Source organism: Triticum aestivum, chromosome 5D, assembly GCF_018294505.1.
Source record: "Triticum aestivum cultivar Chinese Spring chromosome 5D, IWGSC CS RefSeq v2.1, whole genome shotgun sequence".
Lineage (NCBI taxonomy): Eukaryota > Viridiplantae > Streptophyta > Magnoliopsida > Poales > Poaceae > Triticum > Triticum aestivum.
Window position 1 is genome coordinate 455,103,510 of NC_057808.1, and position 15,653 is coordinate 455,119,162.

Consider the following 15,653-nt stretch of genomic DNA (forward strand, 5'->3'; position numbering starts at 1 on the left):
CTGGTTTGCGTTCGATTTGCGGGTTTTTGGACAGCCTGGCGTGCCCGCGGACAAATACATAACCATGTTGGATGGCAAACTGCGTCATGACAACTTGGTCCGGACATATGCTCGCGATTTAACTGTCCGCGTTGGAGATGCCCTTATAAAAAAAAAGGTGTACATGGGTGGTTTGGGTAAAATATATTTACTCAACAACTCTCCCCATAAAATTGGGTGGCAAGAGATAAAACTGAGGTTTCAGACTTTTCGATGTCAGCACTCAACAGATCATTTCAATGTGATCTCCTGTCCTTTTTTTTTTATTTGCTTCCAAGAAACGAAAAGCGCAAACGAAGAGGGAGAGAAGAAGAGTACACCCCGAGGCAGAAAAGAAGAGGGGCTCACGACGCGCGACACAAGAGGCGAGCGGCGGAAGGGGAGGGAAGGAATGCTCTCCACTCTCCAGCTTCCCGGTCTCAGGCTCTCGTCTTCGGCGCCCCGGTGAGTCCCAGCCTCCATGCCCAGAATCCCCCATTCCGTAGGCACTTCGACGAGCGCCTCTGTGCTGCGCGTTCATCCCCGGTGCGATTTGGTCCAATTCGAGACCCCTGACTGAATGATTGGCGGGCCTGCTCTTTGATTCGAGTCCCGTTTTCGCCAGATTTTGGGGGGAATTTCGAGCTCTGCATCCCTTTGCTCGCTCGTCTCGCGGCCTGTGGTTCTGAACTCCTGATTTGTGCGCGCGTTCGGTGGCTTGGAACTGCCGTCGCGGGTACACATGGTGTGTGTTTTTGTTGATTTTTTTGCTTGGAACTGCCATCGATGTGTTTATACGGAGTGCCGTAAAGAGGGTCTGTTGACAATCTCCGCCCCCCTCTTTTTCTTGCTCACCAAAGCTGGGTTTCTTTTGGGGGCTGGCCGTGTTCTCATTCGCTGTAAAGTTCAGTGAACCTTCAAGGTGAACGTTTTGCGTCGCCTGCAACCCTTGAAATCTTCGTGTTGGAATGCATCCCTCTTGGCTGGGAATTATTCGTGAGTTCTGCTCAGTTTTTAGCCGCATTCGCAGAGTTCAAATGTTGCTTACATTTTGCAGAACCATGGCAAAGCTTCTGAAACTCTGTTTCTCTTACTTTCTGGGTTCGATATATGGCGCATATCCCCGGATGGCCTGCTGAACTGTTCTTCGATTTCGGCCTGGCGTGCGAAACATTCTTGCGTGTACTGTATATTAGGTGGTGGAGTAGGATTACCTATCAGCATCTCTGCTAGTTTGCTGCCGCAGTCTTGACTGGTATTGTATACTTTTTGGGCAAACCATCAGTGAAGGAATGACAGAATATCTTTGTTGCTTCTAACTGACCTTATCATGCAACTTAGGTTCTTTACTGGACTGCCAGTAATCATTGGAAGCAACTTGCATGTGCTAGCTCTTATTGTAGGATGCATTGCTCGACATTCTAGCAATTGTTATGTGGTTTTTCTTGGTTTTAAGTTGTGATGAGTCATTTTTGTTCTTTTACTTAAGTTCCAAGCAGAAGCAGCTTTGCTTGTGTAGCACAGTAACATCACAATATTCTGAATGCAGGTCTCTGGCTCTCTGATTAGAAGAAAGGAAAGGTTGGGTTACCATGGGTATTTCAGCCAAGTGGATTAAATCACTGGTTCGCATAAGAAAGCAGGAAAAGGGGCGGAGTTCAGAAAATCAAGAAAAGGCACAAAATGCCGAGAGCAGTGAAGCTGTAAGTCATGGTATCCGCCTTGTGTTTTATAGCGTGTAATCATAATGAATGGCTGAACTATGAGGTGTGGACCTATGATTAGTTTGTTTGTCTTTTGTTTTTGTTTTCTTCTCTTATGAGCACAGCTTGATAGGTGCGCATGCTTTTGGTTTTTGTCTTTCTATGGGGGATTCGGGAACATAACAAATCTTAACGAATGAACAAAACTGCAGAAGTGGATGGTGTACCAAATTTGGTTTGTCTGATGCCAAACAAGTGCTGTTGTTGGCATGTCTTTGTCATGGGCTTGCTGCTCAACTGCTCTGCTCCACTGTCAATAGTGCCAAAATCAGAGCTATTCTGTGTATGCCAGTGTTGTATCAACACTATAATTACCATGCAGATGGGTAGGGCTGTTAAAAAACGGCTGACTTCAACCTGTCTAACCGTGGTTAATATTTTGGTACTAAGGTTCTAATTTGTTAACTTGACTGTAACAGATAGCTGGTTGATTTGTGCACCACTAGATGATTGTATTGTCCTATTTCAAAAAAATGATGATTGTATTGTCCTTTATTCTTTCAAGTAATGTCTTTAATTTTTGAAATATCTTATTTATTTTAGTTCTCAAGGCGTCAGTTTGTAAAATTTACCAAACTAAACTTCCAGCCACCGAAGGCGTTTGCTATTTCATTTACATATAGCTGTTGTAAGAGTTCTGATACACTACTCCATTTTATGTCCACTTAAATCAACCTTAAGTATAAGTGTGATATGTATTCTAGTCTGCCGTGTACCTCGTACTATAGTGTTGATTTGCAAGCATGAATTCCTAACTACTCACTTGACTTTCCGATCATAATGATTGTCATAAATATTGTAGAGCTCTGCTACTCGACAGCTACACAAACGAAAGCATTCTCTGGATCCTACAGTAGAAGAACTTGCAGTGCCTAGTGAAACATCGACGGATGGCACCAACACACAGTTAGCTTCAAATTCAATTTCATCAGAAAGTGCATCACGTGATACGCATGTTCCTCAGACCGAAGAACTTCCTAGAGAAGGGGATTTGGCTGCAACAGTTATTCAGTCTTCATTTCGGGCATTCTTGGTATGCTATATCATTGAGCACCGTTGTGTTAAACAATACATAGCATCATGAACTCTCTTTTCCATGTCGAGAAAGCAATGTCACCACTCATCATATAGTGAATGAGCCCATATTCATGTTTCTGTTATTTATTTAACTAAACCCTAAATTGTCAGCAAATACAAAGGGCAAGCGGTTATATACATTATTAAGAGAATCCAAGAAGAACATAAAAACAGAGATTTGTTGTTAGGGTTTCATAGTTAATTCTTCAATGACCAGGAAATGACAAAGTGAAAACAAATCTTTATCTCCTGAATTAAAATTATAAGTTGTCTAGATATGTAGTTATTTATTATTCGTGTAATATTTTAGCTCATGGTTGCTAGCATCCATCATAGTTGGCTGGTTCTGACATCTTGATCTCTTATGTTGCTTCTATACATAATAGGCTAGGCGGGCTTTACGAGCACTCAAAGGTATAGTTCTACTCCAGGCCCTTGTGAGGGGCTATATTGTGAGAAAGCAGACAGCAGAAACACTTCAGTGTATGCATGAGTTGGTAAGAGCTGAAGCTCGTGTGAGAGCAAGGCAAGCCGGTGTTGCATTAGAAAATCAAGTGGCACGGAAAAAGGTCCCTGGGCAAGATGATTGTGAGAACCATGTTCGAGAAATTGAGGTAGGCCATCTAATCCCTTAGAAATAAATATGCTGCTCTATGTCCCTTACTCCTGATCTATCATTCAGTTACACAAACTACACTTGTCATGGAAGGAGAGAAACTGGACATTAGAGTTTAGTTTTACAAATTCAGCATATTAAATTTAATTACAAGTGGTATGCTGAAGGATGGAAGTACACATGCTGTCGCACTAAACACGGTTCATTGGCTGACCTGGATTGAACTTGGGTTAGGGACAAGAAAATATTTTATTTAAGGGTTGACTTGCTCCTAACCACCAACCACGTAATATTCGGTTATTGTGTATCTATCCCAGCTGTATGCCCTGAATGAATGCCATTTTACTTCAACCCTTTGATATTCTGCCAATAAATGCAACAATAATATATTCATTGCGATTAGACCTGTTGATCATTAACATTGTTTTGGTCACCAGTTTTTTTTCTTTCTGAAATGAAAAATTAAGGCAGGTCATACATGGGTGGCATAATTTTGTTTATCGACTAGATGCTGTTTAAGGGATAACTTTGTTTACTTCTGCAACAACAAATGCAGGAAGGCTGGTGTGGCGGTATTGGTTCTGTGGCAGAAATGCAAGCTAAAGTACTGAAAAGGCAGGAAGCTGCTGCAAAACGTGAGAGAGCGATGGCGTATGCATTGACTCATCAGGTAATTTTGGAGGGTACCATACCAGAACACATTAATAACTAATTGAAACTTGTTAAGTGAGGTTAACTTGATGATCTAGAATCGAACTGTTTGTTGAATGTACACTTGTTCATGATCCATTAGTCAGCTCAGGAAGTTAATGCCACAAGCAAGAAGTCAATTAGCAGATATGTTTCATGCTTGCTCTGCTCGTGAATTACGTAACAGTCTAGTGAAGAACACATGTTTGCGAATATAAACAACTGGGCGCTGCATATGTTTGCGAATATCTAATGTGCTTATGTTTTTCTCTGAGGGGTGTTATTTTTTTCCACTGGGCGCTGCATATGTTTGCGAATATAAACAACTGCTAAGATTAAAAGCACTTCCTTCTCTTGGAGGACTAAGATTCGGATAATAAACTAGAAAAGAGACAGTCATATAAACTCGCTAAATAGTCAAGACAAAGGAGAAAGTACTGCTCTTCTTATTCTGGTGAGGATATATTAAATGGTTTACATTAACTAAATATAGAAAGTGCAATTTTTAGTCGAAAAAAATTACTATTTTCAGGGGATGTACGGTACCTAGTTGAAATTTTACCAGTGTACTCTACAATTTAGCTTGAGTTAGTGCACCAAAGAAACTACAGGTAGCATTTAAGAATGATCCTCACATGTAGATATGATTGATTCGCATGCTGACAATTCTGTACAAATTTTTTTATATCTGTTAACCTCTCCGAAGTCATTAACTTCTGTTTTTCTCTTGAACAGCGGCAAGCTGGTTCAAGGCAACAGAAACCTACAAATCTGCAGGGATCTGAACTTGATGACGACCACTGGGGATCAAACTGGGTAGAGAGATGGGTGGCTGCACGTCCATGGGAGAACAGGTTACTTGACAACAGTGCCAAAGAGAGCATGCCAGTGTGTGATGATAATCAGGATGAGGAAATAAAACCTCAGGTCACACCAAAGGGCAAAGCGCCAACTTCAAGCACAACCACTCCTCCTAATGGCCTCAATAAGAAGAAAGGTGCAAGCCACAGGAAGTCATATTCGGATATAAATTTCACTTCATTTGGGCGATCGTCAACTGTACTGCCTTCCACCTCTCTGGGAACATCGAAACAGAAGCCGAAATTGGAAGATGAGGCTTTTGAGGAAGTCAGCTCCCAGCCCACAGATATAGCTCCCTTGGCTGTGCACAATCAGAAAGAAAGGCGCGCGCAGCTGAATACATCGGCCAAGAAACGCTTGTCCCTGCCAAATAACGGTAAAATACACAATAATCACAACCCATCCATCGTTTTCATAGCATACATGCTTTAATCCTAGAAGGATTTCTCATCTTGTTAGTTGTATTTCCATGAACTCACTTTCTAGCATGCTTGCAAATACTAGACTCTCAATTTCTATGTACATATCTCCTTTTTCTGCCATGCATTTCCATGAACCAGCAGTACATAATCCAGCCAGTTTTGATGTTTCTAACAGTCGGCGGGGGAGCAGCAAAGGGGACAACCAACAGGAATCCGATGAACCGATCGAGCAGTGCTAAGTCTGACCCGAAACCACGGGCGAACGCGCCCAACCAAGCCCGGAAGCAAGTCGAGTTGCAGGCCTGATTGCACATACTACCGTTCCCAATCTGACCTGGGCAGATCTGTTCCGTTCCGTTCCTGGTGTGCCGTTTCTCCAGCTGTGCAGGCTTCATCTCCGTACATAATTTTTTCCGGTAAAAAGATTGTGCATCTAGGTTGACAGGCTGTTTCGACATTCCCATTGTGCATGGTTGCGGGTTGCCGACTGTCATTGGTGTTGTTGCGTTGTCCATTCTTGATTTTGCTTATGTTTTGCCATCTTTGTATGCTGTTCTAACTGCTGAAACAAGTGATTGTGCTGTTGTGCAGCCTTAATTTTTCATTTCTGGTGACAAACATGTTCACTCCATTTCATTTCATTTTGTTTTGAGCATTCCTGCATCTGATCAATGGCTCGTTGCCGATGAACATATCTTTTTGAGGTTAGTGTGTTTTGATAATATGTAGTTTATTCGATGGTAATTTACGAGCTTCTGCTGCAGTGCTGCTCTCTATGATTGAGTTCTTTATCAGTCAGGGTACGTGGAGGTTTCATGTGGATCCTCTGCTTTTGCAAAGCACCGGCCTCTGCTTGTACTGTTGCTGCATCGTTGGGGGGGGGGGGGGGGGGGGGGGTAGGTTAGTACTAGTACAATCATGCAGCAGGTGAAAAGCTGCAACTTTTGCTGGATTTGTGTATGATTGAAACACGAGGCTCAACCTGCACTTCCTTTGTTCGCCTCCCCTCCATCACGTGGTGTGCCATGAGGCTGCTCAGCGTTTTACCGCGGTACAAAAGATGATGCATATGATGATAGTAGCAGTAGCAGGCGGCAGCTTATCATCGCCTGTGGCGCTGTTGCATGCATGAATGTGCAGTTACGGTGTGCCAATGAATTAACGTTGTTGCAGGACTTGCAACCTATCTAGCGGACACGCCAGTCCACAGCTGATGTGGGAGTGCAGCTTCATGGTCCTGCACGCTGTAATACTAACATTTGGTCATCTTCCCTAAAAAAACATTTGGTTATCTACTACGAACGAGCTCAACGATTTGCAGTCTCAAAATATGCTTTTGTCCTGCTTATAAAGTACCAACCACGACCACATCCGAACAAATTCACAAAGTGCAAAAGAGAAACTAAGAGGTATGTTGGGCAACATCACAAAATATGCCCAAAAGTGAAAACAAAATAAGACACACGACTCCCCCGACCCGAAGATCCCCTAAAAATTTGGGTATTTTAGGACGGCCCTATCTCGCACCTCTAGTTCAGACCCCCTTTCTTTTAGAAAGTGAACCTATTTTCAAAATGGGCATTTAAACAAAGTCTGAATGACCCGAAACATCTGCGTGGCCTTGTTATAGTCTAGAAAGGCTATGTTTAAAATTGCGTGTTAACCGGAGTTTCGTTTGATGCCCGAACGATTAAATATGCAGCCACTGTAGCCAGTTAATCAAATAAATAAACTTTCCCAATAAAACTTGCCTAATAGGGCTGCCCCTTCCCTCTCTCCTCTTAGCGCGAGAACCCACCCAAATCCCACTGGTGGTCCAAAAACGCGGATCTACGAGGGGTTGACCCTGGTCTTGGCCAACAACTACCTTGGAACCTCTTGCAGACGTTTGGGTCTGATTCGAAGAGCCGAGCGGAGTTTTGATTTGGGTGTCAACCCATTCGGTGGTTCTCCTGGTCTTGGATATAGCTAGGGGCGCGTCGTGTCGTTTCGAAACTTTCGGTTCATGCCTATAATGGGTCAAAAACTGGTTTTGACAGGGATGCGTGTGGGTACATTGATGCAACCCTACAGGGGTAAATCTATTCGAATAGTTTGAAGGAAATATGCCCTAGAGGCAATAATAAAGTTGTTATTTATATTTCCTTATATCATGATAAATATCTATTATTCATGCTAGAATATTATTAACCGGAAACTTGATACATGTGTGGATATATAGACAAAACACAGTGTCCCTAGTAAACCTCTACTAGACTAGCTCGTTAATCAAAGATGGTTAAGTTTCCTAACCATAGACATGTGTTGTCATTTGATGAACGGGATCACATCATTAGGAGAATGATGTGATGGACAAGACCCATCCGTTAGCTTAGCATAATGATCGTTAAGTTTTATTGCTATTGCTTTCTTCATGACTTATACATATTCCTTTGACTATGAGATTATGCAACTCCCGAATACCGGAGGAATACCTTGTGTGCTATCAAACGTCACAACGTAACTGGGTGATTATAAAGATGCTCTACAGGTATCTCCGAAGGTGTTTGTTGGGTTGGCATAGATCGAGATTAGGATTTGTCACTCCGAGTATCGGAGAGGTATCTCTGGGCCCTCTCGGTAATGCACATCATGATAAGCCTTGCAAGCAATGTGACTAATGAGTTAGTTGCGGGATGATGCATTACGGAACGAGTAAAGAGACTTGCCGGTAACGAGATTGAACTAGGTATGAAGATACCGACGATCGAATCTCGGGCAAGTAACATACCGATGACAAAGGTAGTAACGTATGTTGCCATTACGGTTTGACCGATAAAGATCTTCGTAGAATATGTGGGAACCAATATGAGCATCCAGGTTCCGCTGTTGGTTATTGACCGGAGAGGTGTCTCGGGCATGTCTACATAGTTCTCGAACACGTAGGGTCCGCACGCTTAACGTTCGATGATGATTTGTATTATGAGTTATGTGTTTTGGTGACCGAAGATTGTTCGCAGTCCCGGATGAGATCACGGACATGACGAGGAGTCTTGAAATGGCCGAGAGGTAAAGATTGATATATTGGACGATAATATTCCGACACTGGAAGTGTTTCAGAATGTATCGGGTACGTATCGGAGTACCGTGGGGGGGGGGGGTGTTACTGGAACCCCCCGGGGAAGATATGGGCCATAGGAGGGAGGCAAGGCAGCCCACAAGGGGTGCCCCCCCCCAGGGAAGGAGTCTGAATTGGACTAGGGGAGCGGGCGACGCCCCCCTTTCCTTCTCCTCCTCCCTCTCCTTCCCCCTTTCCCTTCAGGTAAAAGGAAAAGGGGGGCCGAATTGGACTAGGAGTCCAAGTGGGACTCCTCCCACTTGGCGCGCCCCTAGGCCGGCCTCCTCCCCTCTCCCTCCTTTATATACGGGGGCGGGGGGCACCTCTTAGACACATCAATTGTTCTTAGCCGTGTGCGGTGCCCCCCTCCACCGTTTACCCCTCCGGTCATATTGTCGTAGTGCTTAGGCGAAGCCCTGCGCGGATCACTTCACCATCACCGTCACCACGCCGTCGTGTTGATGAAACTCTCCCTCGACACTTTGCTGGATCAAGAGTTCGAGGGACGTCATCGAGCTGAACGTGTGCAGAACTCGGAGTTGCCGTACGTTCGGTACTTGATCAGTTGAATCGAGAAGACGTTCGACTACATCAACCGCGTTAAACTAACGCTTCCGCTTTCGGTCTACGAGGGTACACGGACACACTCTCCCCTCTCGTTGCTATGCATCTCCTAGATAGATCTTGCGTGATCGTAAGATTTTTTTTTGAAATTGCATGCTACGTTCCCAACAGTGGCATCCGAGCCAGGTCTATGCGTAGATGATATGCATGAGTAGAACACAAAGAGTTGTGGGCGGTGATAGTCATACTGCTTACCACCAACGTCTTATTTTGATTCAGCGGTATTGTTGGATGAAGCGGCCCGGACCAACCTTACATGACCACGTTCGTGAGACCGGTTCCACCGACAGACATGCAACTAGTTTTGCATAAATGTGGCTGGCGGGTGTGTGTTTCTCCAACTTTAGTTGAATCGAAGTTGACTACGGCCGGTCCTTGTTGAAGGTTAAAACAGCAAACTTGATGGAACACCATTGTGGTTTTGATACGTAGGTAAGAACGGTTCTTACTAGAAGCCCGTAGCAGCCACGTAAAACTTGCAACAACAAAGTTGAGGACGTCTAACTTGTTTTTGCAGGGCATGTTGTGATGTGATATGGTTAAGACATGATGTGATATACATTGTTGTATGAGATGATCATGTTTTGTAAAAGTTATCGGCAACTGGCAGGAGCCTTATGGTTGTCGCTTTATTGTATGAGATGCACACGCCATGTAATTGCTTTACTTTATCACTATGCGTTAGCGATAGTTGTAGAAGCAATAGTTGGTGAGACAACCACGACGCTACGATGGAGATCAAGGTGTCAAGCCGGTGACGATGGAGATCATGACGGTGCTTTGGAGATGGAGATCAAAAGCACAACATGATGATGACCATATCATGTCACATATTTTGATTGCCTGTGATGTTTATCTTTTATGCATCTTATTTTGCTTAGTACGGCGGTAGCATTATAAGATGATCCCTTACTAAAATTTCAAGGTATAAGTGTTCTCCCTGAGTATGCACCATTGCAACAATTCGTCGTGCCGAGACACCACGTGATGATCGGGTGTGATAAGCTCTACGTTCACATACAACGGGTGCAAGACAGTTTTGCACGTGCGGAATACTCGGGTTAAACTTGGCGAGCCTAGCATGTACAGACATGGCCTCAGAACACTGGAGACCGAAAGGTCGAACGTGAATCCTATAGTAGATATGATCAACATAGATATGTTCACCATTGAAAACTACTCCATCTCACGTGATAATCGGACATGGTTTAGAGTATTTGGATCACGTGATCATTTAGATGACTCGAGGGATGTCTATCTAAGTGGGAGTTTTTAAGTAATATGATTAATTTAACTTAATTTATCATGAACTTAGTCCTGATAGTTTTTGCATATCTATGTTGTAGATCAATGGCCCGTGCTACCGTTCCCTTGAATTTTAATGCGTTCCTTGAGAAAGCTAAGTTGAAAGATGATGGTAGCAACTACACGGACTGGGTCCATAACTTGAGGATTATCCTCATTGCTGCACAGAAGAATTATGTCCTTGATGCACCGCTAGGTGCAAGGCCTGCTGCAGGAGTAGATGCTGATGTTATGAGCGTTTGGCAAGCTCGATATGATGACTACTCGATAGTTCAGTGTGCCATGCTTTACGGCTTAGAATCGGGACTTCAAAGACGTTTTGAACGTCATGGAGCGTATGAGATGTTCCAGGAATTGAAGTTAATATTTCAAGCAAATGCCCGAGTTGAGTGATATGAAGTCTCCAACAAGTTCTATAGCTGCAGGATGGAGGAGAACAATTCTGTCAGTGAACACATACTCTGAATGTTTGGGTACCATAACCACTTGACTCAGCTGGGAGTTAATCTTCCTGACGATAGTGTTATTGACAGAGTTCTTCAATCACTGCCACCAAGCAATAAAGGCTTCGTGATGAACTATAATATGCAAGGGATGGAAAAGACTATTCCCGAGCTCTTCGCAATGCTCAAAGCTGCGGAAGTAGAAATCAAGAAGGAGCATCAAGTGTTGATGGTTAACAAGACCACTAGTTTCAAGAAAAAGGGCAAATGAAAGAAGGGGAACTTCAAGAAGAATGGCAAACAAGTTGCCACTCCCGGGAAGAAGCCTAAGTCTGGACCTAAGCCTGAAACTGAGTGCTTCTAGTGCAAAGGGATTGGTCACTGGAAGCGGAACTGCCCCAAGTATTTGGCGGATAAGAAGGATGGTAAAGTGAACAAAGGTATATTTGATATACATGTTATTGATGTGTACCTTACTAATGCTTGTAGTAGTGCCTGGGTATTTGATACCGGTTTGGTTGCTCATATTTGTAACTCGAAACAGGGACTACGGATTAAACGAAGATTGGCTAAGGACGAGGTGACGATGCGCGTCGGGAATGGTTCCAAGGTCGATGTGACCGCCGTTGGCATGCTACCTCTACATCTACCTTCGAGATTAGATTTAGACCTGAATAATTGTTATTTCGTGCCCGCGTTGGGCATGAACATTATAACTGGACCTTGTTTAATGCGAGACGGTTATTCATTTAAATCAGAAAATAAAGGTTGTTCTATTTATATGAGTAATATCTTTTATGGTCATGCACCCTTGAAGAGTGGTCTATTTTTGTGGAATCTCGATTGTGGTGGTACACATATTCATAATATTGATGCCAAAAGATGCAAAGTTGATAATGATAGTGCAACATATTTGTGGCACTGCTGTTTAGGTCATATTGGTGTAAAGCGCATGAAGAAACTCCATGCAGATGGACTTTTGGAATCACTTGATTATGAATCATTTGATGCTTGTGAACCATGCCTCATGGGCAAGATGACTAAAACTCGTTCTCCGGAACAATGGAGCGAGCTACTGATTTACTGGAAATAATACATACCGATGTATGCGGTCCAATGAGTGTTGAGGCTCGCGGCGGGTATCGTTATTTTCTGACCTTCACAGATGATTTGAGCAGATATGGGCATATCTACTTAATGAAACACAAGTCTGAAACATTTGAAAAGTTCAAAGAATTTCAGAGTGAAGTGGAGAATCATCGTAACAAGAAAAGAAAGTTTCTACGATCTGATCGCGGAGGCGAATATTTGAGTTACGAGTTTGGCCTTCATTTAAAACAATGTGGAATAGTTTCACAACTCACGCCACCTGGAACACCACAGTGTAATGGTGTGTCCGAACATCGTAACTGTACTTTATTAGAAATGGTGCGATCTATGATGTCTCTTACCGATTTACCACTATCGTTTTGGGGTTATGCATTAGAGACAACTGCGTTCACTTTAAATAGGGCACCATCTAAATCCGTTGAGACGACACCGTATGAAATGTGGTTTGGCAAGAAACCTAAGCTGTCGTTTCTTAAAGTTTGGGGTTGCGATGCTTATGTGAAAAAGCTTCAGCCTGATAACCTCGAACCCAAATCGGAGAAGTGCGTCTTCATAGGATACCCAAAAGAGACTTTTGGGTACACCTTCTATCACAGATCCGAAGGCAAGATCTTTGTTGCTAAGAATGGATCCTTTCTAGAGAAGGAGTTTCTCTCAAAAGAAGTGAGTGGGAGGAAAGTTGAACTTGATGAGGTAATTGTACCTTCTCTCGAATTGAAAAGTAGCTCATCACAGAAAACTGTTCCCGTGATGCCTACACCAACTAGTGAGGAAGCTAATGATAATGATCATGAAACTTCGGATCAAGTTACTACCAAACCTCGTATGTCAACCAGAGCACGTTCCGCACCAGAGTGGTACCGTAATCCTGTTCTGGAAGTCATGTTACTAGACCATGACGAACCTACGAACTATGATGAAGCGATGATGAGCCCAGATTCCGCAAAATGGCTTGAGGCTATGACATCTGAGATGGGATCCATGTATGAGAACAAAGTATGGACTTTGGTGGACTTGCCCGATGATCGGCAAGCCATAGAGAAAAATGGATCTTCAAGAAGAAGACTGATGCTGATGGTAATGTTACTGTCTACAAAGCTCGACTTGTCGCGAAAGGTTTTCGACAAGTTCAAGGAGTTGACTATGATGAGACCTTCTCACCCGTAGTGATGCTTAAGTCTGTCCGAATCATGTTAGCAATTGCCGCATTTTATGATTATGAAATCTGACAAATGGACGTCAAAACTGCATTCATTAATGGATTTCTTAAAGAAAAGTTGTATATGATGCAACCAGAAGGTTTTGTCGATCCTAAAGGTGCTGACAAAGTATGCAAGCTCCAGCGATCCATTTATGGACTGGTGCAAGCATCTCGGAGTTGGAATATACGCTTTGATGAGGTGATCAAAGCATATGGTTTTATACAGACTTTCGGAGAAGCCTGTATTTACAAAAAGTGAGTGGGAGCTCTGTAGCATTTCTAATATTATATGTGGATGGCATATTATTGATTGGAAATGATATAGAATTTATGGATAGCGTAAAAGGATACTTGAATAAAAGTTTTTCAATGAAAGACCTCGGTGAAGCTGTTTATATATTGGGCATCAAGATCTATAGTGATAGATCAAGACGCTTAACTGGACTTTCACAAAGCACATACCTTGATAAAGTTTTGAAGAAGTTCAAAATGGATCAGTCAATGAAAGGGTTCTTGCCTGTGTTACTGTTGGGTAACGTAGCAATAATTCAAAATTTTCCTACGTGTCACCAAGATCAATCTAGGAGATGCTAGCAACGAGAGAGAGGGAGTGCATCTTCATACCCTTGAAGATCGCTAAGCGGAAGCGTTACAAGAGCTGTAGCGACCAGACCTCAAATGGTCTGTGCTGCTGTGCACCAGTGTCATCCCTGGATCAGTAATGCTGACACGCACAGTACAAATGGAGGATTTATAACAGAGTAGCAATCACACACTTATTACATCGAATATCTCCAAAGAGGTTAAGTATGATAAACATGGCTTAAGGCCATCTAAAACGATAACAGCGGAAGACTTGGAAGATAAGTGAGTCCATCAACTCCAGCGGCATGACTGAGTATAAGACCACGACCTAAGGCACCTTACTCGTCGTCTGAAAAGTCTGCAACATGAAACGTTGCAGCCCGAAAACGGGTCAGCACATAGAATATGCTGGCAATGTAACACATAGAGAATAATGAACAATAATGATGCTATACTACATGCATATATGGCTGGTGGAAAGCTCTATGGTTACAATTTTGCGAAAAGCAAATTTTATCCTACTTCAAAGGAATAAATTTTATTTAACTATCATGGTGGTTGTGAAACATTGAGATGGTTGACAGCATCTCAATCCCAATTAAATGTCATCAATAACCCAACAAAATTAATTAGAAGTAACATAGTGATGAGATTCACATGATAATCCAAGTACTAGATACTCAAGTTGTCCATAACCGGGGACACGGCTAACCATGATTAGTTTGTACACTCTGCAGAGGTTTGTGCACTTTTCCCCACAAGACTCGATCTCCTCCGTTGGATTACTCGCACTACAGGGTGTTTGAGTAACGGATGACCGAGACACAGTCTTTCAGAAGTGTTTGCACCTTACGTATGGGTAGACAGTTACACCTACTTTCCCCTACATCTGCTAGTCTACCACTGTAAGAGTTCACACAACTTAGTCAACTATGCTAGAGCCCATAATAGCTTGCGGCTGCACACGGAAGTTTCTAGCATGAATAATCTCATGATCCCTTTGAACCTGGGTGGCGGTCCAAAAGAAAAACAGGCAATCCTGGAATACCCAGGTACCTCAATCCACCCAGATGTGAGTTTTAGTTGCCACCTTAAGTAAACCATTAATTAACAATCTCACATCTGTCATGAAATCTCTCAAACCCAATCCACGTCTACGAGCATAGCATGGCAATATAATAGCAACGTAGAAGTAACTCCCAAGGGTTTGATAATAAAACAGGTAATAGGTACTACCTCAACTACTTCCCAATACCCACAATTTAATTAGATCCTAATCATGCAATGTTTGAGGAATAGATCTAATGCAATAAAACTGGGTATGGAAGGTATGATCAAAGTGTTACTTGCCTTGCTGATGATCCGCAAAACCTAGCGATTCGAAGTAACAAGCGGCACACTCCGGGTACTCTATCGCAAACAAACAAGCATACAATCAGTACTCATCTAATGCACAGGTAAAACTCGAATGAAAGATCCAACCAGAAAGTTCAACTTAAGAACTCCGGTTTGCAAAAAGAATCAACTCGAAAGAAGCAACGAAAGTCAAACGGCGAAAGAAAGAAGCTTCGTTTACTAATCTGGATCTAGGTCAAATTTTACTGTAGCAAAAACTTGTTTGAGTAGGTTAAACGGAAAGAGAATTTCGAGACGAAACTCTAGGCGCTTGAATCGCCTGATTCCGATAAACGAGCGAGAAGTTAAACAGAAACGAAGATTCGATCAGAAATCGAATCTGAGATAATCGCAGAAAAATCCGACGAAAAAGAAAAAACGGACGAACGGTTAAAGAACGGACGTTCGTTAACAGAGAAAAACCGACGAACGCGTTCGTTAAAACG

General features: G+C 42.9%; 1 protein-coding gene across 1 annotated transcript; it reads left to right on the forward strand.

The window, feature by feature from the left end:
* The first annotated feature begins 268 nt into the window (after positions 1-268).
* LOC123122709 (protein IQ-DOMAIN 5) lies at positions 269-6,067 on the forward strand. The gene is made up of 7 exons (XM_044543032.1): positions 269-483; positions 1,568-1,721; positions 2,584-2,814; positions 3,245-3,472; positions 4,031-4,144; positions 4,900-5,401; positions 5,623-6,067. Exons 2-7 carry the CDS (start codon positions 1,611-1,613, stop codon positions 5,751-5,753), a joined length of 1,317 nt encoding a protein of 438 aa, XP_044398967.1. The 5' UTR covers positions 269-483; positions 1,568-1,610; the 3' UTR covers positions 5,754-6,067.
* The last annotated feature ends 9,586 nt before the right edge of the window (positions 6,068-15,653 follow it).